The sequence below is a fragment of the Lepus europaeus genome, chromosome 16, assembly GCF_033115175.1.
Source record: "Lepus europaeus isolate LE1 chromosome 16, mLepTim1.pri, whole genome shotgun sequence".
Lineage (NCBI taxonomy): Eukaryota > Metazoa > Chordata > Mammalia > Lagomorpha > Leporidae > Lepus > Lepus europaeus.
In genome coordinates, this window is record NC_084842.1 from 90,175,280 (window position 1) to 90,200,241 (window position 24,962).

At 51.4% G+C, this 24,962-nt stretch overlaps 1 protein-coding gene across 3 annotated transcripts in view; it reads right to left on the reverse strand.

Moving 5' to 3' along the window:
• Positions 1 to 24,962, reverse strand: part of LOC133774848 (E3 ubiquitin-protein ligase RNF4) — a 222,394-nt gene that overhangs the window by 36,877 nt on the left and 160,555 nt on the right. For all 3 annotated transcript variants that reach the window (XM_062212773.1, XM_062212771.1, XM_062212774.1), the window contains 5 exons: positions 24,703 to 24,879; positions 15,202 to 15,453; positions 4,104 to 4,302; positions 2,886 to 3,158; positions 1,503 to 1,785 (listed from right to left, as the gene is read on the reverse strand). In XM_062212773.1, the coding sequence (XP_062068757.1) occupies positions 1,503 to 1,785; positions 2,886 to 3,158; positions 4,104 to 4,302; positions 15,202 to 15,453; positions 24,703 to 24,879 (1,184 nt within the window). The remainder of the gene's footprint in view (positions 1 to 1,502; positions 1,786 to 2,885; positions 3,159 to 4,103; positions 4,303 to 15,201; positions 15,454 to 24,702; positions 24,880 to 24,962) is intronic.

The following is a 24,962-nucleotide window of genomic DNA, read 5'->3' on the forward strand; positions in this document are numbered from 1 at the left end:
TCTTCTATCCACTGGTTCACTCGCCAAATGGCCACGATGGCCGGAGCGGAGCCGATCTGAGGCCAGGAGCTTCTTTCAGGTCTCCCACGTAGGTGCAGGGGCCCAAGCACTTGGGCCATCTTCCACTGCTTTCCCAGGCAGGGAGCTAGATTGGAAGCAGAGCAGCTGGGACTTGAACCGGCACCCACATGGGATGCTGGTGCCGCAGGCGGAGGCTTAACCCATTGCGCCACGGTGCCGGCCCCGACACACAATGGGCTCTTTAAGCAGGCACTGGCTCCATGTTGCTTGTCGTGACCACTCATTGTACTGCCCACTTCACCTTTTTTTTTTTTTTTTTTTTTTTTAACAGGCAGAGTTATAGACAGTGAGAGGGAGAGACAGAGAGAGAGGTCTTCCTTCCGTTGGTTCACTCCTCAAATGGCTGCCACAGCCGGCACTACGCCGATCCAAGGCCAGGAGCCAGGTGCTTCTTCCTGGTTTCCCATGTGGGTACAAGAGCCCAAGCACTTGGGCCATCCTCCACTGCCCTCACGGGCCGCAGCAGAGAGCTGGCCTGGAAGAGGAGCAACCGGGACTAGATCCTGGTGCCCATATGGGATGCCGGCAGCACAGGTGGATTAACCAAGTGAGCCACAGCGCTGGCCCCACCCACTTCACTTAAAAAACAAGATTCATCTATTTGAAAGGCAGAGTGACAGAGGAAGCAGAGAGACAGAGACAGACATCTTCCATCCACTGGTTCACTCCTCAAATGGCTGCAACAGCACAGGTGCAGGGGCCCAAGGACACAGGCCGTCCTCTGCTGCTTTCTCTGGCACGTTAGCAGGGAGCTGGATCGGAAGGGGAGCAGTCGGGACCCCAACTGGTGCCCACGTGGGATGCTGGCACTGCAGGCGCTGGCTTTACCTGCTGTGCCACAGTGCAGGCCCCCAGTATACATTTAACCATTTCCCTCCTGATTCTACTCCGTGTGTAACAGATCCCAGTTAAGAAACAAACCAGGTCGGATAGGCATTTGGCACAGGAGTTAGGAGGCCACCTGAGGCGCCCGCATCCCACACTGGAGTGCCTCAGAGCTGCGGTGTCCTCCTGAGCCCGCGTCCTGCTAATGCACACGCTGGGAGGCCGCAGGCGGCGGCTCACATCGCAGTCACCGCCATCCAGGAGGGACATCTGCACTGGGTTCCAGGCGCCTGGGCTTCAGTCTGGTCCAACCCCGGGAGTTGTGGGCAGCGGGGTGCCAACTTGTATGGAACATCTCTCTCTCTACAGACCTAGTTCTGTCTCTAGGACACAGGACAGGGAGCCACAGTGCCCGGGGCCCACAGCCTCTGTTTCCCTCTGTGGAACCGGAACACCTTCACCGGCCTTCTCCCGTGCCTGGGGCCAGGCGAAGAGGTATCCAGCTGTGCAGCTGTGTAGTGGCTGGATGGTACAGACCTCCTCTTCCAAACTGCCCCACCCCCTCCCCACCAAGTCCCCGGGCTTCTGAGGCTCACCTGCAGACACTCGGAGGGGCACTAATGGAGCCGTCTGTGGTGGGGGGCGGGGGTGCCACAGGGGCAGGACAGAAGCTCTTCCGTGTGTCTGCAAACCCGGGAGCCGTGGTCGCAGTTTTGGGGAAGGAGGGGGCCGCGAGGTTGGCAAGGTGAGGTGCAGAGGAGGGTGCGAGGGCAGCAGGGGACAGGGCCGGGAGTGGCGCCACGCCTGTGGGGCTGCTCCTGGGGGCAGCTGGTGCTGGGTGTCTGTGCTCCTCTTTGTTGATGCCGTGGAAGACGTCACCTGCATTCAGAGGGTCGAGAGTCACTGCCAGCGGCTCAAGACAGGACACTCACGTTTTCCTTCATTACATCTTCCAGCCGTTTCTTGGTAAGAAAATACGCAAACCCACAGAAAGATCTGACGGAATCCTACAGAGAACACGACCCTTCACCTTGATCCATCAGGGCCTCCCGCTCTTCACTGGACTCCTCACACACCTGTGACGCTGCTGTTGCCGTCAGTGTGCTGCACTGACCCCTCACACGCGGGCAGGACCCTGCCGCAGACCACTGACGGCATCCGACCCCTGCCTCCGCTCTCCCCCAGCCCAGCCTCTGGGAAACCTTTTTCTTTCCCAAGACTGACAGCTCCTAAAAGGCCACTGATCTGCATTTACCTTGTCTCATCAGAGTCAGGTGGAAAGTTCCGGGCAGGAACCCTGCAGGGCGATGCTCGCTCTTTCCCACTGTGCGGCAGGGGGAGCGCCCAGGGGGCCTTTGCTCTGTGAGCGTGGGGGCTACCTGCCAGCTTCCTCCAGCCCTCTTAATTCTCGTCTCCGGTGGTGCTGCAAACGCTACACTCCCCAGGCGCACTTCCCCGACAGAGCCTGCGCTGCCGGCTGCCGGCGCGGCCTCCCCCTCTCCTCCTCGGCCCTCCAGCAGCGGCGGCTCCGTGGCAGGTGCCCCCCCCCCCCCCCGTCAGCTCTTCAGCGAGCCCCTCCTGAAGGCTAGCTCTCGGCCTTCCTGACATTCGCCCCTGGTCTCAGCGCTTCCTTGCTTTTGCGCCCCTTCTCAGTGCTGGAAAACAGGGGAAGCTCAGTGACGGTGGGGGCCGGGCCCCACCCTGGGGGACAGGAAGCCCTGCCAGCTCGCACTTGCTTTCTAGAGCCCAGTCCTGCCACACGGTCAGCAAGCAGTGGCCTCTTCCTGTCACAGAGCGACAGGGAGAGACCAGAACCGAGACCCGGCTCAGTGACGCCTAGGGGCTTCAGCGGGGCGGCTCAGCTGCTAGCCAGAGTCCCAGAGGTCTGTGCGCTCGGCTGGGCTCTCGGGAAGGGCAATGGCAGAGACAACGGGCAGGGGAAGCAGCTGCTGCCCAGGGCCCGGGGCGGACGGCCTTACCTATGGAAGGAGGTCTCCTGGACGACACCTTGAACTGGCTGTTGCTGGACTGCACTGTCGTGGCGGTGCACGACACGGACGACGTGGCTGACGAGGTGGCCATGACAACTTGGTTTGCTTCCATAAAAGCATCTTGGAAATTGTACAAACATTTCTTTTTTGCAGCATTTTTTCTCTCTTTACTATCCAAAACTGTAGGTGCTTCACTGCTCGATGGAGGTGGAAGGGCTTCAGCTCTTGTCTCTGAGAGTGCTGGCCCTAATATGTCACTCCCTTCAGAGAAGAATGGGAAGATTAAGGCTTCTCAAAGAAAGAACACACAGCCACACACTAAGGACACTGCTGACTCAACACTTAACATGGGGACTGCTACTGGAGTGAGGACCCCACTGAGAGCGTTCTGGACAATGGTCTGAGCTAAGAAAAAAATTGTATTGAGCACCTACTATGTGCCAATTCCTGTGCCAGGTGCTTTCCAAAGCCATTTAATGTCTTAAGACTACTGTCTGAGGTTGGTACTGCTGTTTCCATCCTAAAGATGAAGGCACTGAGGCTCAGAGAGGCTAAGCAACTTGCCTAAGGTCACACAGCTAGAAACCCTTTCCAAGCAAAGACCAGGATGTCATGCCTAGCTTGCTGTTCTGAGCACACTGTGGGGGTTGGGGCGAGGCTGCCAGGAGCTCCAGCCACATGAAGACAGAGATAAGGCGTTGGTACCAGCCCCTCCTCAGGTGCCCCCAACCCTGTGGCTAGAGTAACAGCTGAGCCTCGGCAGCTGGGGAGGAAGGAGCTTGTTAGGGGGACGACCCCATGTAGGGTCAGTACAGAAACCAGAGGAAAGGGATGTAAGACACAGCGTTCGAGTAGACTTGGCACTGTCTCCTGTCCCCTTTGCACTGGGCTGAGGTCTGGCTGTCCCTGCTGGCCAAGAGCGGAAGGCTGACCCTGAACCTTGGAGACCAGACCTCAGCAGCACCTCAGCAGGGCCCGTGCAGCCCGGCACCCGACGAGGCTCTGGAGCCAGAGCCTTGCTGGGCCCATCAGTGCAGACGTGAAAGGATGTAGGGGCGGCGGGCCCTGGGCATCCCACTGGAGACTGAGGGGGGCGGCAGCTGGCATAGCTTAGCAGGGAGTGTGTGGGAGACTACAACAAGGATGTCAATCCACTCAGCTGGGATTATCTTAAAACTTTAAGAAAAGTTTTAACAAATTCCTTACCAGAAATTGTATCTGGCAAGAAAGTGCCAGGATTCCAGTTCTTATCATTCATCACTTCTGATCCCCAAAGACTTATAAATTTAGAACTATTCCACTCTGGAGTAGTCCCAAAACAGCTTGGATAAATGTGGTCTTGAAGAGATGCACTGAATACCTGAGGCTTATTTGTGTGATTCTGAACAGGTGCTGGCGGTAAAGCCTACAAAAAAAAATTGTCTAATCACATACCAAAGTCAATACTCTGTTAGCTAAGTATTAACGTGCAAGCGACGAGTCATAGCAGTGCCCTGCGGGAGGTGCTCGCTGTGCGCGGCTGGCTGGCCCCGGGCACACCTCACACGGCACGCATGGATCTGTGAGGCTGGGAGTGGTAGGTCGGATCGCCACCAGAGGGAGGCTGCAAGCCGCTGCGGCCTCCAGGGAGCCATCGGAACGCCTGCCAACACTCCTGCCTAGTATCTGCAGCGTGGTTCATACCCATCAGAGCTCCCTAGGCTCACTCTCTCCTCTGACACTGCAGTGGCTGCCTCTAACACGTCAACTTTGGAACTGCTGACGGAAAGGAGAAAGCCCTCACACTGCTGCCTTGTTGGGCAAAGCGCAGGGTAAGTCTCAAGACCCAGAGGGATGGACTCGGCTCTGAAGAAGGTTGGAGTCGCCTCACGAGCAAGCCCTGTCTGGGCCCTTGTGACGGGCAAGTCCCGGGGAGGCGACTTAGGGTCCAGCCAGCTGGTCAGCCAGCACCCACAGGCTTACGGAGTACCTTGTCATCTGGTTGTTCCCTGCACACAACTGGGTGGCTCTGAGCCCTCACTTCCCTTAGCACCAGGCCCTGTCCGTGACCACCAGGGAACTCCTGAGCGCCCCAAGCCTTGTCCTCACAGAAGAGGGATCCTCTGTGGACGGCCACTCCCTGCTCAGAGCAGCAGGGGCCGTCCACTGCTCTGGAAATGAGTCCTCCCGGGACTCGGCCCACCCCCTTGCAACCTCCCCGCCCACCAAGCCCCTGGAAACACAGGCCTTCCCCTTGGTCTCCGAACTCCCCGGACCTCCTCTTCGCCCTGAGTTCTGTATGTCCATGTCTAGAACGTCCTAATCTCAGTTCATGATGTCACTCACTCACACTCGTCCTTCAGGTCCCAGCCCTAATCATCGCTTCCTGAGAGAAGCTGTGCTCTCTCACGACACCCAGGACCGCGGCGAGCCTCCCGATAAACACACTGAAGCCCGTTCTTCCTTCTTGGCTCCTAACGCAGCTGCACATCAAGACTTCCCTGGGGCCTACGGGCTCACTGTCTGCTTTCCTCCCAGTCAGACGTCTTCTTTCTGAGGAGCTGGGGCGTCTGGGTCCTGGCCCTCTGCCCAGCCCTCGTCACAGTTGTTCTGCTGCCATGGGACACGTTTTGCCCTGCAGAAGTCACAGCTCCGTGCTGGGAGAATGCCTGGTGATCTGGCCTTTGGAATGACAAATGAGCCGTGGATCCTGCACACCTGAGGGGAGGGTTGAGGAGGATTCCCAAGAGCAGGGGATGGGTGGGCAGAATCCCGAGGGCCCTGCTGGTGCACAAGGAGGAAGGGGAGGGGACAGGGCACAGGGATGGCTCATGCACGTGGCTCTGGGACCAGAGAGGGTAGTGGCCAAATCAGAAACAGCTGTGTATGACTTCCGCCCTGGAGGGCCTGGGAGCCTTGGCGAGTACAAGGAGAGTGGAATGACTGGGGCGACAGAAGATCAGTCCATGGCAACACCGGAGACAAAGCAGAGAGAAAGGAAGGGGACACTGGAGCAGTTAGTCAGGGGTGGGGATGGGGAGTGATGGTGAAGACGGCTGTCGAGACAACAGCTGTGACTGAACGGCTCGTCCGGGGCCGCCATTCCTGGCTCCAGCACACGGGAGTGCAGTCAGGTGACGGAGCTGGGTCCCAGTCTCTGCCTCCCTTCTACTAGCTGTGTGACCTCAGGCAAATCACTTTTTGTGCTTTTAGTCTTCTCATCTGTCCTGGGAACACCTACCTCCAGGGCTGCACACTGGGCCTCACGTGATCACCACCACTCTAAAGCTACGGCGTGGGTCCTCAGACTCCACCCACCCAACCAACAAGCTGACCAAACCCTCACTCCGGGGCCTCAAGCAGACAGACAGTGGCCAGTGACGCCACCTGGGCAGTGTGCACTGACCGCCAAGGGGCCAGGGAGGCAAAGCGGAGGGACTCAACGTGAGAAGGGGTCTACACTAGCAATTCTGGTGGGGACCCCAGAGAGCAAAGGAAGCCAAGAAAACCCCGTTTCTACAGACGCCAGGCGAAAGCAAAGACTGCTCTGACGAGAGAACTGATGACAAACAGCAATTGAATCCAAGGCTTCTGGTCTCAGGGCCCTCTGCTAAGGAACAGAAGGACCTGGAAGGTTTCTCGCACCGCGAACCTCGGCCTGAGAAGCGGCTGCACCTTGCTGGCCCCGGACAGCAGTAGCACTCCAGGGCCCTGCAGCTGCCTGCGTACCTCTCAGGACCTCCTCAGACACACTGGGAAAGCCTGGCTGTGAGCAGGTGCCTGTTCCGCCACCCCCACGTGTCCACGGAGTTTGCGCTCACCCCGCCAGCCCTGTTTCGGAAGCCGCCCCTCCTCGGTGAAGTCAGCCCCAGACTCCATGTCTGCTGTTACTTCCCTAAGCCCTGCAGCTACCAGGTTTGTCACAGCACTGGGGTGTTTTAGTCTCTGAAAACGTGGACGAGCAGGGACCGACTTTGGCTTTCCTGGAAGGTAGCACAGGGCCTGGCACATACCGGGTGTTCAATAAATTGTGTGCTAAGCAGAGTTCAGCTTGGACAGGAGCAGGGAATTCAGGGCTGGGAACAGATGGCGACTCTGCATGTTCTACTTACACACTTCTCCAGAAGCCCCCTGCTCAGAACAGAGGCCCAATGCGGAGACAAAAGGCAAAAGGGGGAGCAGCAACAAAAGGTTCCGGCTTTTTCCATGTTCTTGCACAAGACGCCTACTGACCCCAACACTCAAGGGTTTTCTCCAGAAAAAAAATTAGTGTCTGTCTGACAACTAGATCATTTTGTGGACCAGGCCATGTGAAGTACACCAGTGATGCAACCATAAAGCAAGTGTCCCGACGTGTGACTACGACCATCAAGTTACAATGGTTTTCCACACAAAACTTCAATTCATAGAAATGTTGATCATCTTCCACTTTGAGACAAAGAAGCAATTCACAGGGAAGTAACCGATTTTAAAGGAAGTCTCTGACACGAGTGCAGACACAGGACCGGCATTTGGGTGCCGGAGCCAGACACTGCTAATGCAGGCCCTGAGACGAAGCAGTGATTTTCTCAAGTGGTTGGGTTTTTATAGCCTACGTGGGAGACCTGGGTTGAGTTCCTGGCTCCCCGCCCAGCCCCGCCCAGCCCAGCCCCAGCTGCTGTGGGCACCTGGGGACGGAACCAGCGGCTGGAAGCCCAGTGTGTCTGTCTCTGCACACATAGGCAATGCCTTCCCTAAGCATGCACTCCTAGTTTACCCAGGAGCAGGGGAGCGGCCTGTCCTCTACACCACCCCAAACCCCAGGAACACGGGTGCAAAAAACGACAAACAAGAGCGTAAAAAACTAGAGCATTAAGCCCACACTTGAGATCCCCAACCCTAACATTCAAGCCCAAGGGAATCACAGTTGTAAGAACATTGAGGTGAGGGACTCAGGGCTGCTGTGTGGGGCAGTGGGGTAAGCAACCACCAGCAGCGCCAGCACCCCACACGGGTGCCGGTTCTAGTCACGGCTGCTCCACTTCCAGTCCACCATCCTGCCAGTGTGCCTGGGAAGCAGCGAAGGACGGCCCAAGTGCTTGAGCCCCTGACCCACGTGGGAGACCTGGCTGGAATTTCTGGCTCCTGGCTACGTCCTGGCTAAGTATGGGGCGTGAACCAGCAGACGGAAGCTCAAGCTCAAACTTTCTAACTCTGCCTTTCGAATAAAATAAGTAAATCTTAACACAAAAGCAAAAACAAAAACAGATGAGACTCTGGTAATTTGTTGGCTAATGTGGTAATTCTGTTTAGTTGTGTTTTTCAATGTTCCTCCCAAGAGACGGTAAGGAGGCAAAGGAACCATCTTTGTTTTGGCCTCGACAGTTCTCAGACTAGAACTGAATACCACCCACAGAATAAAATACACATGGGTGATCATAACATGATCCTCTAAGTCATGATCTATTTACGCCCCAACCTTCCACTCGCATTTCCCACCCAAATCCCAGCCTGAACCTACACTGGAGCCAAGTTTTAACAGCATCACACACACACACACACACACACACACACACACACACTGGCTGTACTTAGGAAAGTCGAGATTCCCACCTGTGGTCTCAAAGGCAGCAAGGGGCCGAGACTGCCCGGGGTGAGCTGTGGGAGCCTTGTCCAGCTCCCCATCAATGTACCACGCCAGAACCCAGAGACTATTTTGTTTTTTGACAGGCAGAGTTAGAGAGAGAGAGACAGACAGACAGAAAGGTCTTCCTTTGCCGTTGGTTCACCCCACAAATGGCTGTTACGGCCAGCGTGCTGCGCCGATCCAAAGCCAGGAGCCAGGTGCTTCTCCTGGTCTCCCACGCGGGTGCAGGGCCCAAGCACTTGGGCCATCCTCCACTGCACTCCCAGGCCACAGCAGAGAGCTGGCCTGGAAGAGGGGCAACCGGGACAGAATCCGGCACCCCGACCAGACTAGAACTTGGGGTGCCGGCGCTGCAGGCGGAGGATTAGCCTAGTGAGCCGCGGTGCCGGCCAGAGACTATTTTCAATACTCCCCCATGTTCCCAGTGGGGAACCCAAGATATTCCTCTACTTCCTTTTTGGGCCCTCTCTTAGTTCCGGCCCTGCAGGGAGGGGCTGTCACCAGAAACAGCGGGGGAAGCCCAATTTTTCTTAAGGACGTTCCATGGGCCAGCCCTGTGGCGTGACAGTCATCTGGGGAGTGAACCAGTGGATGGAAGCCCTCCTCTCTCTCTCCCTCTCTCTCTGCCTCTGCCTCTCTGTAACTCTACGTTTCAAATAAATAAATGAATCTTGAAAAAAAAAAAGATGTTCTTCCTCCCTAGGCTGGACTCTTGTCAGCTGTGAAGGGCTACTTAACTCTAGACCTGAAGAAATGACACCAAAAGCCTTGATGACAAAATGCTACACAGACTGCGAAGCGATAAGGTGTGACAAGGGGCCTGCATTGTGGCATGGCAGGTAGAGTTGCCACTTGCAACTCCAGGCATCCCCTGTGTGCACCGGGTCCTGTTCCCAGCTGCTCCACTTCTGATCCACCTCCCTGCTAATGGCCTGGAAAAAGAAGTGAAGATGGCCCATCACCCACACGGAAGACCCGGATGAAGCTCCTGGTTTCAGTCCAGCCTAGCTCTGGCTACTGTGGCCATTTGGAGAGTGAACCAGCAGATGGAAAATACCTCTCTCTGTAACTCTTTCAAATAAATAAATCTTAAAAAAAAAAAAAAAGAAAGAAAGAAAGAAAGAAAAAAGGAAAAGGTATGCTAGAAGCAGCCGGCTGTCTTAGGGCACACACACATCGAATTACAATGGAAGGCAGCAAAACTAGAGTCTCAGGAGGAGCCCAGAGGGCTCCACGGGGGCCGGGAGCCACTGGACTTCTGCAAGTAGATGGAGCCCATTTTCTGTCAGCACCCACTATTTAGGACCTTCGGGTTCTCATAGCGTAAAGTGAACAAAACATGACCTCATAATGTAAGAAAACACTATGCTGGGCCGGCGCCGTGGCTCAATAGGCTAATCCTCCACCGTGCAGCGCAAGCACACCGGGTTCTAGTCCCAGTCGGGGCTCCGGATTCGGTCAGTTGCCCCTCTTCCAGGCCAGCTCTCTGCTATGGCCTGGGAGTGCAGTGGAGGATGGCCCAAGTGCTTGGGCCCTGTACCCCATGGGAGACCAGGAGAAGCACCTGGCTCCTGGCTTCGGAACAGCGCGGTGCGCTGGCCGCAGCGGCCATTGGGGAGTGTACCAACGGCAAAGGAAGACCTTTCTCTCTGTCTCTCTCACTGTCCACTCTGCCTGTCCAAAACAAAACAAAACAAAACAACACATTATGCTGTAACTGATGTCAGTGGAAACAAACAAAACAGATTTATGACCTGGAAGTTTCCTTCACACATAAAGTAACTATGGAAAATGCTTAAAGAAGGAAAAGATGATAGGGCTGGCGCTGTGGCGTAGTGGGTAAAGCCGCTGCCTGCAGTGCTGGCATCCCTAAGGGCGCCAGTTTGAGTCCAGCTGCTCCACTTCCGAACCAGCTCTCTGCTATGGCCTAGGAAAGTAGTAGAAGACAGTCCAAGTCTTTGGGTTCCTGCAGCTGCGTGGAAAGCCAGAGGAAGCTCCTGTTTCCTGGCTTAGGATCGGCACAACTCCGGCCATTGCAGCCATTTGGAGAGTGAACCAGTGGATGGAAGACCTCTCTCTCTCTACCTCTCAAATAAAATAAATGAATCTTAAAAAAGAACGAAGGAATGAAGGAAGGAAAGAAAAAAAAAAGGGGGTGGGGGTGGGTTCTTGGAGTGGCAGTTAAGATGCTGCTCTGGGTGCTTGTACATCATGGAGCGCCTGGTTTGAGTTTCCACTCTGTTCCCAACTGCAGACTCCTGCCAAAGTACACCATGGAAAGCATAAAGTGATGACTCAAGTATTTAGGTTTCTGCAACCCATGTGGGACAACCAGACAGAGCTTTGAACTTCTGGCTTCAGCCTGGCCCAGCCCAGTCTGTTGCAAGAACTTGGAGGGGCTGGCGCTGTGGCGTAGCAGGTAAAGCCGCCGTCTGTAGTATTAACATCCCATACAGGCACTGGTTCAAGTCCTGGCTGCCCCACTTCCAATCCAGCTCTCTGCTATGGTCTAGGAAAGCAGTACAAGATGGCCCAAGTCCTTGGGCCCTTGTACCCGTGTGGGAGACCCGGAGGAGGCTCCTGGCTCCTAGCTTTGGATTGGCGCAGCTCTGGCCGTTATGGAAGACCCCCCCCCCCCCCTCTCTCTGCCTCTCCTCTCTCTGTGTAACTCTTTCAAATAAATAAATAAATCTTTTAAAAAAATAAGAACTTGGAGAGTGAACCAGATAACGGATTAGTATTCCAGAATATAGAGAACTCCCAAAACACAGAAACAAAAAAATATGATTCAAAAATAGGCAAAAGAATTCAGTAGATAATTCTCCAAAGACACGCAAAAGGACTGGTCCATGAGAGTCTCCACATCACTAGTCATTAGAGAAATGCAAACGGCTGAACTGTGGCAGCACCTCACCCCCTCAGGATGGCTGCTAACAGACACACAGAGCTAACAGTTGGTGAGGATGCAGAAAAGCTGGTGGGAACGCAGAATGGTGTGGCTCAGGTGGAAACCAGTATGGCGCTTCTCAAACAGTGCCCAAACTAGGGTTACAATGTATTACAATTGCACACCCAGAAGAACAGGGTCAGGGCTCACAGGAGCACCTGTGCACCCCGGTCACAGCAGTGTTCCTCACAGCAGCCAGCACGTGCTCACTGACGGGTGAGGGGATAAGGAAAACAGCATCGAGTCACACAGTGGATGTCCCGCTGCCTGAAAGGGAAGGGAAGTTCCCAATATCTCGTGACCTGGATGAACCCACCCCCAACGCATCACACAAAGTGAAGACACCAGTCACGGAAAAACCCGGTTCCTGTGCAACACCCTGCAAGAGGCTCTTCAAGTTGTCCCAATCAGGACAGAAGGCAGAATGGTGGTTGCCAAAGGCCGGGAGGGGGACAGGGAGTCACTGCCTACAGGGTAGAAAGTTCCATTTTTACAAATGAAGAGTCAGCGATGGGTCACCATGGCACAGTTAACATGGTTCACGCTATGCAGTGTGTTATTTTAGTGCAATAAAATGGCCTCAAAGCTGGGGATGGAGAAAGCACACAATGCTGACATCAGTACAGACGTGGAGGGAGCTGCACTAGTATCAGAGACTTTGCCAGCGCCAAAAGAACGGCTCCGTTCTCCAAGACCTGGCGGCATGAGAAACAACAGTGCACAAGACGACACGCCGCAAGAGCCACGCTCCCCTGTCAGAGGCAGGCAGCAGGCAGACAGCGCGGCCCGACGGCAGCACCAACCGCCCGGGCGCAGACAGCGCGGCCCCACGGCAGCACCAACCGCCCGGGCGCAGACAGCGCGGCCCGACGGCAGCACCAACCGCCCGGGCGCAGACAGCGCGGCCCGACGGCAGCACCAACCGCCCGGTGGGAGGCACCTACAGACCCCGCATCAGCAACAGCGGGATGCAGAGAGGAACTTCCCAAGTGTGCGCAAAAACAGAGTTAAGTTCATTTTGGTGCCCAAAATTGTCAAATGCCTGCCTAGTTTTTTTGTGATCCACAGTCATTTTCCATAAACTTTGTGAAGACCTCTCACACATTCTTCTCAAGCTCAAGTGGAACATTCAAGATAGACCACATTCTGGGAAAGAGAAGCACAACGGAATAAATTCAACAGAACAGAAACCCTACGATAGCTGCCTCTTGGACCGGAATGCACTCAAGTGGAAGTCACTAACAAAGATAGCTGCAAAACCCCAAACAACTGTATGTTCCCTCTAGTACTTTGTAACTGTCTTTTTCCTTGTTAACTATTCTGAAGTTTTAAATGACGTAAATCTCAGTTTATAAAGTAAATCTATCACTAGTATGAAGAAATTTACAAAAAAGAAATCAGGAAAGTAAATTTTCCATAGTACTCACTCTCAACATTTTAAGTACTAAGTGTTTAAACACTGACCAAAATATGAAAGAAAAGGATTATAGCTACAATGACATAAACTCAAACCCCTACGAGACCAAACAATGCAGAAAGGGAAGCTGACCAAAGGGCCTCGGGGTACAAGGCTGCCTCCACACTCTGCCCACCTCGTGCCTCCAACTGCACTCGAAACATCGCACTGAACAACCCTCCTGGCACCTCTAAGAAACCAACTCGGACAGAACTAAAGACACGTTGGAGCCATTTTAATGTAACTCACGTGATCTCTGGAAAGTGCTTCCAGCCACTCCTGCGGGTTGCTAATGCATCATGCATTTAGGCACAGGGTATCACAACATTCAATGATGTCAGACCAACTCAACACAAAGCAAGTTTGCAAGATGTGGCGATGCAAGCTTGTCTAGAGAAACAAGTATTTTCAAAGGAAATAGACTGCCAACTGCATCTTTTTTATTCTCCCAAATAAAAATGACCTCTGGCCGGCGCTGTGGCTTAACAGGCTAATCCTCCACCTTGCGGCGCCGGCACACCGGGTTCTAGTCCCGGTTGGGATGCCGGATTCTATCCCGGTTGCCCCTCTTCCAGGCCAGCTTTCTGCTATGGCCTGGGAAGGCAGTGGAGGATGGCCCAAGTGCTTGGGCCCTGCACCCGCATGGGAGACCAGGAGAAGCACCTGGCTCCTGGCTTCGTATCAGCGAGATGTGCTGGCCGCAGCAGGCCACTGGAGGGTGAACCAACGGCAAAAAGGAAGACCTTTCTCTCTGTCTCTCTCTCTCACTATCCACTCTGCCTGTCAAAAAAAAAACAAAAAACCTCCAACTAAGGTATTTCAAATCAATCAGAGAAGGCTTGAGATCAACAGCAAAGTGGCTGAAATAATGCTGACTTGTAAATTCCTAAGTTTCCACTTGACCTCTGGATTTGCCTTTCACATCTAACCATGGAATTCAAGCAACAGATGTCAACGGAACAGATAACAAACACAAATAAGTCTCTTCTCCCACCACCCTGTTATAGACTACCTACAACTTCTTGAGTGTCCCAATCAGCTTTGGGAAGAATTAACTTCACTACCTTGCTGGAATGTTTTTAGGAACTAATTACTGAATAGATTGTACCAGCACAAACATATGTAACAGAACACCTTATAGCCTTTTCTCAGGACTAGGAAATACAGCAGCATTCTGGGAAAACCAGGGAGTGAAAAGCATAAGCCCCAAGGATGTGTCACACATTCACCCAGAGGAAAACCAGGCTGATCGTGAATAAATGTCCAACCTGAGCAATATTCAACTTAGCCGAGATTGAGCATGAACTTGGGTGGTTAGCAAGTCCTTACTGTTTAAAGACTTCTCTGACAGGCAGCGTGACAGAAAGGACATGCGCACGTAGACTGACTCTCTCTCTCTCTCTCTCTCTCTCTCTCTCACATACACACACACACAGAGTCCTGGCTGCTCCACTTCCGATCCAGCTCCCTCTAATGCACCTGGGAAGGCAGCAGAGGATGGCCCTGGTGCCTGGGACCTTACCACCCACATGGGTAGGAGGCCCAGATGGAGTACTTGGCTCCTAGCTTCAGCCTGGCCCAGATCTGGCTATTTTGGCCATTTGGGGAGTCAGTCAATGGATGGAAGACATCTCTCTCTTTCCCACTCTCTCTTTTGCTCTGCTTTTCAAATACATAATAAACCTTTATTAATACCTATGGAGGCAACACTATCTAAAATACAAAGCACAAAATCAACGTAAAAACGTCACTGGAAAATCTAAGATACTAAAACATGCACCATGTTCTCAAGAAACCACGAAAAGTCAGCCATCTTCCACAGCCTCAGCCCCTGTCCAGAACAGGCCCTGAGCACGCTGGTTCTGGCAGCCCTGGCCCCAGGCTCCGAGGACGCAGCATTTCTGAGGCCTCACTCGAGGTTCCTCCTCGAGCCTTGTGCTTTGCACACTACAAGGCACAATCGTTTCAGACCTTATAGAGCCCGGCCAACACCAGCAGACTCACACTACGTTCACATCACTTTACCCAGCACACTAAGGCCCCAGAGGCCTGGAGTGGGTAACCCGAGCCCCCATGGAAGCATCCGCAAGTCTAACCTGCCAGCAAGACCAGCTGAAAAGCTCCCTATGCTCCCGTAAATTCTGCAGGAACAAGCCACAGGCTTCACGACTGCTCTGACAGCTGTAAAGTTCAAGGTCACAGGTGCTGGAGACAACGGTGGAAACAACACTGCAGATCCTCCTCCGAGAGCACATGTTACCCTGTGTCGTCTCTCAACCTCAGCTCCCCAACTTACCTTACTGTGTGTGAAGGGGGGTGCTGTATACAGGGTGGGGTGGATGAGAGGGCGTGGCAGGTGTGGCACCGTGTGCAGCGGCACGTGTCCGTGGATATGGGGGTACAGGTGCAGCGCAGGGTGCGTAGGCTTCTCTGGGCTCAGGAACTGGTGGCCAGGGGGGAGGGCTCCAGCTGTCACTGCTGATGCCGGCAGTCCGGAAGCTTCTTGCTTACAAACATGACATTCACAAGTGTTTGCAGCTTGCTCAGTCTAAAGAAAAGGGGGAAAATAACTGATTATTTAGATTTTTCCAATTACAAAGCAAATACAAAGGTACAGGGCTTGTCCTGCTGCCCTGAGGGGAACAGGGCCCTTGTGCGAGGGAAGGGAGGGACCGCGCGACGCCTGCCAGGACAGAAGAGCACACCTCGTGCTCAGGGGCCAGCTAGGGATCTGTGTCCGGTGCCTCACTGCGTCAAGATGACGAGGGAGGAGAGGGTGCCGGGACCAAGAAGAGAACCACGGGATGGCTCTGCGGCTGGATCCTGCTGCTAAATGAAAGGTCCCGCAAAGATTCTCTAGAATGAGGCCGAGAGGTGGGACTTTCAGCTAAGACACAGTGACCAGCTTGGTGCTCCCTTCCCTCAGAGCAAACACCAAACTGAACACAGCCGCCAATCACAACCATTTCAAAAGCTCTGGAATAATCAGTCAAGTGAAAGTATTCAGAGGATGGGGTTTAAAATGCAAGGTTCAAATAAAAGACTCAGAGACAAATTTTAGACTGAAAGACATAAGAAGGTTGAAAGTAGGGCCAGCGCTGTGGCACAGCAGGTTAAAGCCCTGGCCTAAAGCACTGGCATCCCATATGGGCGCCAGTTCGAGACCCGGCTGCTCCACTTCCAATCCAGCTCTCTGCTGTGGCCTGGGAAAGCAGTAGAGGATGGCCCAAGTGCTTGGGCCCCTGAACCCACATGGGAGACCCAGAGGAAGAAGCTCCTGGCTCTTGGCTTCGGATCGGCACAGATCTGGCCATTGCGGCCAACTGGAGAGTGAACCATCGGATGGAATACTTCTCGCTCTCTCTGGTAACTCTGAATTTCAAATAAATAAAATAAACCTTAAAAAAAAGAAAGTAAAAAGATGGTGAAAAAAAAAAAACACATAATAACCCAAGAAGCTGGAGTGGCCACAGTAATAAACAGTTCATAATGACAAACAGGTCAGTAAGTCAGGGACACGTAAGATCAGCGTGTACATGCAAGTTAACAGCACCATCACCTAATGAAGGAACAAAAAATGGCAGACTGACGGGAGGCATAACCCAATTCAACCACTAGACTACAAGATGTCCGTGTGCTTCTCTCAGGGACTGAGAACGGCCAGAGTATGAGCTGTGATCTGAATATCTGTGTTCTTACAACCTCCAAGGTGACAGCATCAGGAGGTGGGGTCTTTGGGAGGCCCCTCCCTCACCTCATGAATGGGATCAGTGCTTACACAGGAGGACCCCTCCCAGCTGACACAGGGACACTGCTGGTGCCTTCATCTCAGACCTCCCAGCCTCCAGAAGCTAAGGGGAATGTTGGGAAGCCACACACTCTGAGGTGTGAGTGGAGAAGATGGTACACAAGACGTGAACAATGCCACCAACCAACTCGACCAAACTGTCAAGTGCTACATAACAAGAGCAGAATATAGGCCGGCGCCGCGGCTCACTTGGCTAATCCTCCGCCTGCAGTGCCGGCACCCCAGGTTCTAGTCCCAGTTGGGGCACCGGATTCTGTCCTGGTTGCTCCTCTTCCAGTCCAGCTCTCTGCTATGGCCTGGGAGTGCAGTGGAGGATGGCCCAAGTGCTTGGGCCCTGCACCCGCATGGGAGACCAGGAGGAAGCACCTGGCTCCAGGCTTCGGATCGGCACAGCGCGCCGGCTGTAGCAGCCATCTTGGGCATGAACCAACAGAAGGAAGACCTTTCTCTCTCTCTCTCACTGTCTAACTCTGCCTGTCAAAAATAAATAAATAATTTGTTTAAAAAAAAAAAAAAAAGAGCAGAATATAAACTGTCTTCAAGTAGACACATGGGACATTATCTAGGACAGACCACAGGTCAGGCCAAAAGGCAGGTTCCAGTAAATTTGAAAGATCTAAAATCAGGGCCGGTGCTGTGGCGCAGTGGGTTAACCCCTGGCCTGAAGCGCCGGCATCCCACATGGGTGCTGGTTCTAGTCCCGACTGCTCTGCTTCCAATCCAGCTCTCTGCTATGGCCGGGAAAACAGTAGAAGATGGCCCAAGTCCTTGGGCCCCTGCACTCGAGTGGGAGACCTGGAAGAAGTTCCTGGCTCCTGGCTTTGGATCAGCTCAGCCTGGCCATTGCAGCCATCTGGGGAGTGAACCAGCAGCTGGAAGACCTCTCTCTCTCTCTCTCTGCCTCTCCTTTCTCTGTGTAACTGACTTTCAAATAAATAAATAAATCTTTAAAAAAGAAAGAAAGAAAGAAAGATCTAAAACCAATAACCTAGGAGTTAAAGAGCAAAGCAAATTCAAAGAACACCAAAAGAATTAAAATAAATATCAGGACAGAAATGAATGAAATAAAAAAAGAACATTAAAAAATCCAAAATCTGATTGTCTAAAAGACCAACAACTACCAAATCTTTGACACCAGTGATGAGGGGATTAAACAGAAAAGACAAAATTATGCAAATCAGTAATAAATATCACCACAGACCCTACAGAATAGAAAGCACTATGAAAGGTTATAATAACTTCAGGGAAACAACTTAGACAACTGAGGAGAAATAAGTGAAGTCCTAGAGAAAGTTACTATTGAAATTAACTCAATAAGAAATAGAAAAATCTGAATAGACCAATTACATATAAATGAAAACTTTTCTAAAAAGATTTGGCCGGCACCATGGCTTAACAGGCTAATCCTCCGCCTTGCGGCACCGGAACACCGGGTTCTAGTCCCGGTTGGGATGCCGGATTCTATCCTGGTCGCTCCTCTTCCAGTCCAGCTCTCTGCTGTGGCCCGGGAAGGCAGTGGAGGATGGCCCAAGTCCTTGGGCCCTGCACCCGCATGGGAGACCAGGAGAAGCACCTGGCTCCTGATCAGCGCGATGAGCTGACCGCAGCGGCCATTGGAGGGTGAACCAACGGCAAAAAGGAAGACCTTTCTCTCTCTCTCTCTATCCACTCTGCCTGTCCAAAAAAAAAAAAAAAAGAAAAAAAAAAAAAAAGAAAAAGATTTATTTGTTTAAAAGTCAGAGACAGAGAGAGAAAGGAAGACAGACAGAGAGGGGGATCCTCCGTCCACTGGTTCACTCCCCAAATGGCTATGACAGCCAGGCTGAAGTTCCATTCAGGTCTCCCACAGGGGTGCAGGGGCCCAAGCACTTGGGCCATCTTCCACTGCTTTACCCAGGCCATTAGCAGGGAACTGGATCACAAGTGGAGCAGCCGGGCATGAACCAGCATCCATAGGGGATGCCAGTGTCTTTACCCGCTTTACCACCCCCACCAGTACCAGTAAACAAAAACTCTAATAAGCAAGCACTAATCTTCCCACAGAGAAAAGAATCAAGTCCACAGGATTCTGCTGGTGAATCCTTTCAGACAGCTAAGAAACCTCAATCTTAGAAACAAAAGGTGTTAGAAAGATCGCCCAACTCATTCTATGAGAACAGTATTAATACCCTGATACCAAAGACAGAGACAAATCACAAGGACGGAAAACTACAGATCAATAATAAATTTAAGAAATACCTTCAAGGGCCATCCATCAAAGAAGGAGGTACCTTTCTCTGAAGGGAGGAGAGAACTTCCACTTTGAATATGACCTTGTCTAAATAAAATCGGAGTCGGCGAACTCAAAAGGCATCCATTGCCTTGGCAACTCATGACAAGAGCCTAGGGTGATCACTGACGTCATAAATAAGAGTGTCAATTGTTAAATCAACAACGGGAGTCACTGTGCACTTGCTCCCCATGCAGGACCTCTGTCCTTCATGTGTTGTACTATGAGAATTAACGGTAAAACTAATCTTCAAACAGTACTTTATACTTTGTGTGTCTGTGCGGGTGCCAACTGCTGAATTCTTTACTTAGTACAGAACTGGTCTTCTTTATATAAAGATAATTGAAAATGAATCTTGATGAAGAATGGGATGGGAGAGGGAGTAGGAGATGGGATGTTTTGCGGTTGGGAGGGTGGTTATGGGGGGGAGAACCGCTATAATCCAAAAGTTGTACTTTTGAAATTTATATTTAATAAAAGTTTTCTATAAAAAATATTGAACATTTTTTAAAAAGATATGTAAAAATTTATTAGTTGATATTGCAGTTAAAAACAAGCACATGAAATAAAAGCCTTCCTCCTTCAAAGCAAAAAAAAATTTTCAAAATACACAGATGAGAAATTAATAAGAACTAAGAGAAACTAAAGGCGATTTAAATAAATGAAAAAGTTCAGAATGTTTGTAAGATTGAATTCTGGGGCCGGCGCCGTGGTGCAGCAGGTTAAACTTCCACCTGCGGGACCGGCATCCTACATGGATGCTGGTTCAAGTCCCAGCTGCTACACCTGAATCCAGCTCCCTGTTAATGGCCTGCGAAAGAAGTGGAAGACGGCCCAAGTGCTTGCGCCTCTGCACCCATGTGGGAGACCTGGAGGAAGCTCCTGGCTCCTGGCTTTGGATTGGTGCAGCTCCAGCCATTGCAGACAATTGGGGAGTGAACCAGTGAATGGAAGACCTCTCTCTCTGTCTCTAATTCTACCTTTCAAATAAAAAAATCTATAAAAACTGTTAAGTTGATCCTAAAGTTGCTATGGGAATGCCAAGGACTCTGAATAGCCTAAGTAATTCTGAAGAAGGCCCCAGCTGGAGAGACGCTCCGCTGAGCCCCAGATTTTCCACATAGCAAAGTCAGGTGCACGGCGGGGGAAGGGCATACAGAGAATCGACAGAACCCAGACACAAACGTTCACACATTCATGGTTCACAGGTTCAATAGGGAAAGGATGTTCTTTAAACAAATGCACCAGGACGACTGCAGATCCATGTGATGTAGAAAGACGAACTCTCAGACCGTAACCAGACACCATAAGCAAATATTGAGCCAAACAGACCACAGAAGTTAATAAAGAGTTAAGGGGCCAGCACTGTGGTATGGCAGGTAAAGCTGCCACCTTCCTGGCTGCTCCTCTTCCACTCCAGCTCTCTGCTATGGCCTGGGAAAGCAGTAGAAGATGGCCCAGGTCCTTGGGCCCTGCACCCGCATGGGAGACCCAGGAGAAGCTCCTGGCTCCTGGATTCAGCCTGGGCCATCTCTGGCTGTTGCGGCCATTCTGGAGTGAATCAGTGGATGGAAAATGCACCCCACCTCACCCCCCGTAACTCTGCCTTTCAAATAAATAAGTATTAAAAAACAGAAAACCTAAAAACTAGAAGATGTGTCGCCTAGCAGTTAAGGTGTTTGCGTCCGTATCAGAGTTCAGCTGGTTCCATTCCTGGCTCCATCTTCTGACTGCTGACTTCCTGCCAACGCCAACTCTGGGAGGCACGGTGATGGCTCCCGCTAACTGGGTCCCTGCCACCCAGGTAGGAGGCCTGGAGTGCATTCCCAGCCCCAGCTCCTGCTAGTGTGAAGCAGCAGATGGGAGCTCTGTGTCTAAACTAAAATTAAACACACACACACACACACACACAAGGAAATATTAAACACACACACACATCACATACCACGAGTAAATATGCAAAATGCGTATCTGATACAGGATTATAGAAAACCCATATTACCCAATAATCAGAGGAGGAAACAGAAATCTACGAAAGGATGGTCAATTTTACCCATGAAAAGGGAGAGGAAAACGTAAACGACAAAGGGTCACCACTTGTGTGTGCAGACTGGCAAGAATCCTACACCTGTGACAACTCTGTCGGAGTCTCGGGAAGATCAACACGGCACCCTCAGCCCTACTCAAGATGCCCTGCCCAGGACCCCACCGCCCAAGACCAATCCTAGGGACACATCTGCTTACACGCACATGTCCGCTGCACACAGCGGCTCAGTGAGTCGTCTGTAATAGCCAAGAGGGAAGAGGGGACAACACAAGTGCCCATCCACAGAGGACTAAAAAGAAAAGCAAAACGCACAGTGGAAACGTGGCAGCAAGCAGAGGAGAATGAGGAAGGGGCAGGGGACACAGGGCCAAGGCCTGTCGGCAGCACTGCGGAGTGGGAAGCAGGGCACAGAACAGGGTGACGGCGTACGGCCTACCACACAAGACAGACGCGAGAGAACACACATCTGCACTGTCGCAATCAGTAAGCAAGCCTGCTTATCACCAGCACCACGACTCAGTACTGCAGGTGCTGGACAGACTGCATGCACAGTTTTATCTGGAGGTGGCAACAGGACTGCTCCACGGTCTGAACCAAGTACTCGTGTTGCCTAATAAAATGAATTAACTAGTCAAGCATCTTGACCTTCAACTGTTCTCACTTTCATTTGAAAACCATTCAGGGAGAAGTGAAATGGACACTGTGAGAAGCAATGACTTGACCAGCCCTTGTCCTATCGATGAACAGTTTATTTTTATTTTTACTATTTTCTTTTTCTGCTTAATAACACTGGTTGAACTCCTAACACAGAATTATTCATAGGTGTTTAAATCCAATTTAAAATTGATCCCTTTAAAAAATAAGGGTGGGAATAAGAGAGGGAGGATATGTACAATCTGGTACATGCTCCCAGACTTACCCCTAAGGGTAAAGCTAAAAACTTGCCATGGGTCTCCAAATCCCATTAAGCTGGGTGGTACTAACATGTTAAAGTGATCATTTTAAGTGTGTAACTGATCATATAGATAGGAATAAGTGGCAAAGGGAACACATAAATAAGATGAAGTGAATGCTAATAACGATAGAAATAAAAAAAGAGAGAACAATCCAACATGGGAAGTAGGCCACACAGCAGACTCATGGAAGGACAAACGCCCTAAACAGCACTCTGACCTCAGAATCAGCCCTTAAGGCATTCAGATCTGGCTAAAAAGCCCATGAGAGCATTTTAGGCATGGAAAGCCAAGACACTGTGGCAAAAAATGACCTACATGAAAGATCTGTGAGTGAGACCCCAATGGAAAGAAGGGGCCATCAAGGAAGGAGGGACCTTTCTCTGAAGGGAGGAGAGAATTTCCACTTTGATTATGGCCCTGTCTAAATACTGCTGGAGTTTGTGGACTCAAAAGGCTTCCACAGCCTTGGCAGCTCATGACAAGAGCTTCATAAATAAGAGTGTCAATTGTTAAATCAAAAACAGGAGTCACTGTGTACTTACTCCCCATGTAGAACCTCTGTCCTTAATGAACTGTACTATGAGAATTAACAGTAAAATTAGTCTTCAAACTGTACTTTATACTTTGTGTGTGTGGGTGAAAACTGTTAAAATCTTTACTTAGTGTAGAGTTGGTCTTCTGTAAATAAATATAATTAAAAATGAATCTTGGGGCTGGCACTGTGGTGCAGCTCTGGCCGTTGCGGCCATCTGGGGAGTGAACCAGAAGATGGAAGACCTCTCTGTTTCTGTAACTCTGTCTTTCAAACAAACAAACAAACAGATAGATAAATGAATGGAAAGAAGGATGGATGGAAGGAAGAAAGGATCGATTGATCTTAATGTTAAGAATGGGATGGGAAGGGAGTAGGAGGTGGGATGGGAGTAGGGGTGGGAGGGTGGGTATGGGGGAGAGACACTATATTCCTACAGCTGTAACTCTGAAATTTTTATTTATTAAATAAAACCTTTCTTTAAAACAAATACCATTTACAGGGGCTAGCACTGTGGCATAGTGGGCAGAGCCACTGCCTGTGATGCTCACATCCCATGTGGGCGCCAGTTCGAGTCCTGGCTGCTCCACTTCTGTTTCAGCTCCCAGCTGGAGGAGACTCCTGGCTCACGGCTTCAACCCTGCACAGCTCTGGTGGTTTCAGCCACCTGGGGAGTGAACCAGCAGATGGAGGAACTGTCTTTGTCTCTCTCTAATTCTTTCAAATAAATAAATCTTTTATTTTTATTTATTTATTTTTTTAATTTTTGACAGGCAGAGTGGACAGTGAGAGAGAGACAGAGAGAAAGGTCTTCCTTTGCCGTTGGTTCACCCTCTAATGGCCACGCAGCCGGCACACCGCGCTGATCCAAAGGCGGGAGCCAGGTGCTTCTCCTGGTCTCCCATAGGGTGCAGGGCCCAAGCACTTGGGCCATCCTCCACTGCACTCCCGGGCCACAGCAGAGAGCTGGCCTGGAAGAGGGGCAACCGGGACAGAATCTGGTGCCCCAATCGGGACTAGAACACGGTGTGCCAGCGCCACAGGTGGAGGATTAGCCTGTTGAGCCACAGTGCCGGCTATAAATAAGTCTTATAAATAAAACCACCACCACCAAAAAAACCCTGCTTGCTAAGCAACTATCATAAAACCAATTCTCTAAGAAAAAGCTAAGTTTGGTTAATATTAAAACAGACACCAGGGCCAGCAGTATGGCATAGTGGGTAAAGCCACCGCTGCTTGCAGTGCTGGCATCCCATGTGGGCGCTGGTTTGAGACTCGGCCATTCCACTTCCGATCCAGCTCTCGGCTCTGGCCTGGGAGAGCAGCAGAAGACGGCCCAAGGCCTTGGGCCCCTGCACCCGCGTGGGAGACCCGGGAGAGCTCCTGGCTCCTGGCTTCGGATGGGCCCAGCTCCAGCCGTTGCTGTCATCTGGGGAGTGAACCAGCGGATGGAAGCGCTCTCTCTGCCTCTGTTGACTCTGTCTTTTCAAATACATAAATAAATCTTAAACACACACACAAAGCCAGAATACTGAACAGGAAAAACAAAGGCCCTTGAGTATTAAACCCAACCTCTTAACCTTCCACTATTTTATTTAAAAAACTCTCTCCTTGCTTCTACACAGACAAAATACTACCTAACATCGAAATAAATATATAAAGGGCTGTGGGTTGTTGTAGATAAAGACTGCTGATTATAGATTCAAGCAAGAGAAACAGGTTAAAATGAAGGCTTAAAAAAAAAAAAAAGATGTATGTATTTATCTGAAAGCCAGAGTGTCAGAGACAGAAGAAAAGACAGAGGTCTTCCATCTGCTTGTTCACTCCCCAAATGGCTGCACCAGACACAACCCCGGAGCCTCATCCAGGCCTCCCAAGTGGGTGGCAGGGACCCAAGCACATCGGCTGTTATCTGCTGCTGTCCCGGCGCACTGTAGGAAGCTGGACCAGAAACAAGGGCTCAAGCCAGGCACTCCAATCTGGCATGTGGGCACCCAAGTGGTGGCTCACCTCCCTGTGCCACACACCTGCTTCACGGCTGTTTATGAACTGCCTTCAATCTCTTTGGTTTTAATGTTCAGGAATTACTTGAGTACGTTTTTTAGTTAGTCATGTTCAATATTTACAGAAAATATACGCAGAGAAAGACTTGGTGAAACAGAAAACATGAAAATGTAAATCTCACCGGTTGCACTGGGTAAGACGGGGGTGGACTGTCCACTTTGCTCTCCTCTTTCCTGGGGCTATTTCCTAGCGCCCCGTCTTCCTGCGGGGCCCCGGGCGGCTCCCCACTACTCTCTCCATCTGCTTCTTCGTCGTCAGCTTCCGAAGAACTGCTGCTGCTGCTGCTGACCTGAGGGGACTTCAAAGACCTTCTTTTGTAATTCACATTTTCTCAGGATGTAAGCACACAGCATCAAAATCAACACGTGAGACCAGGTATTA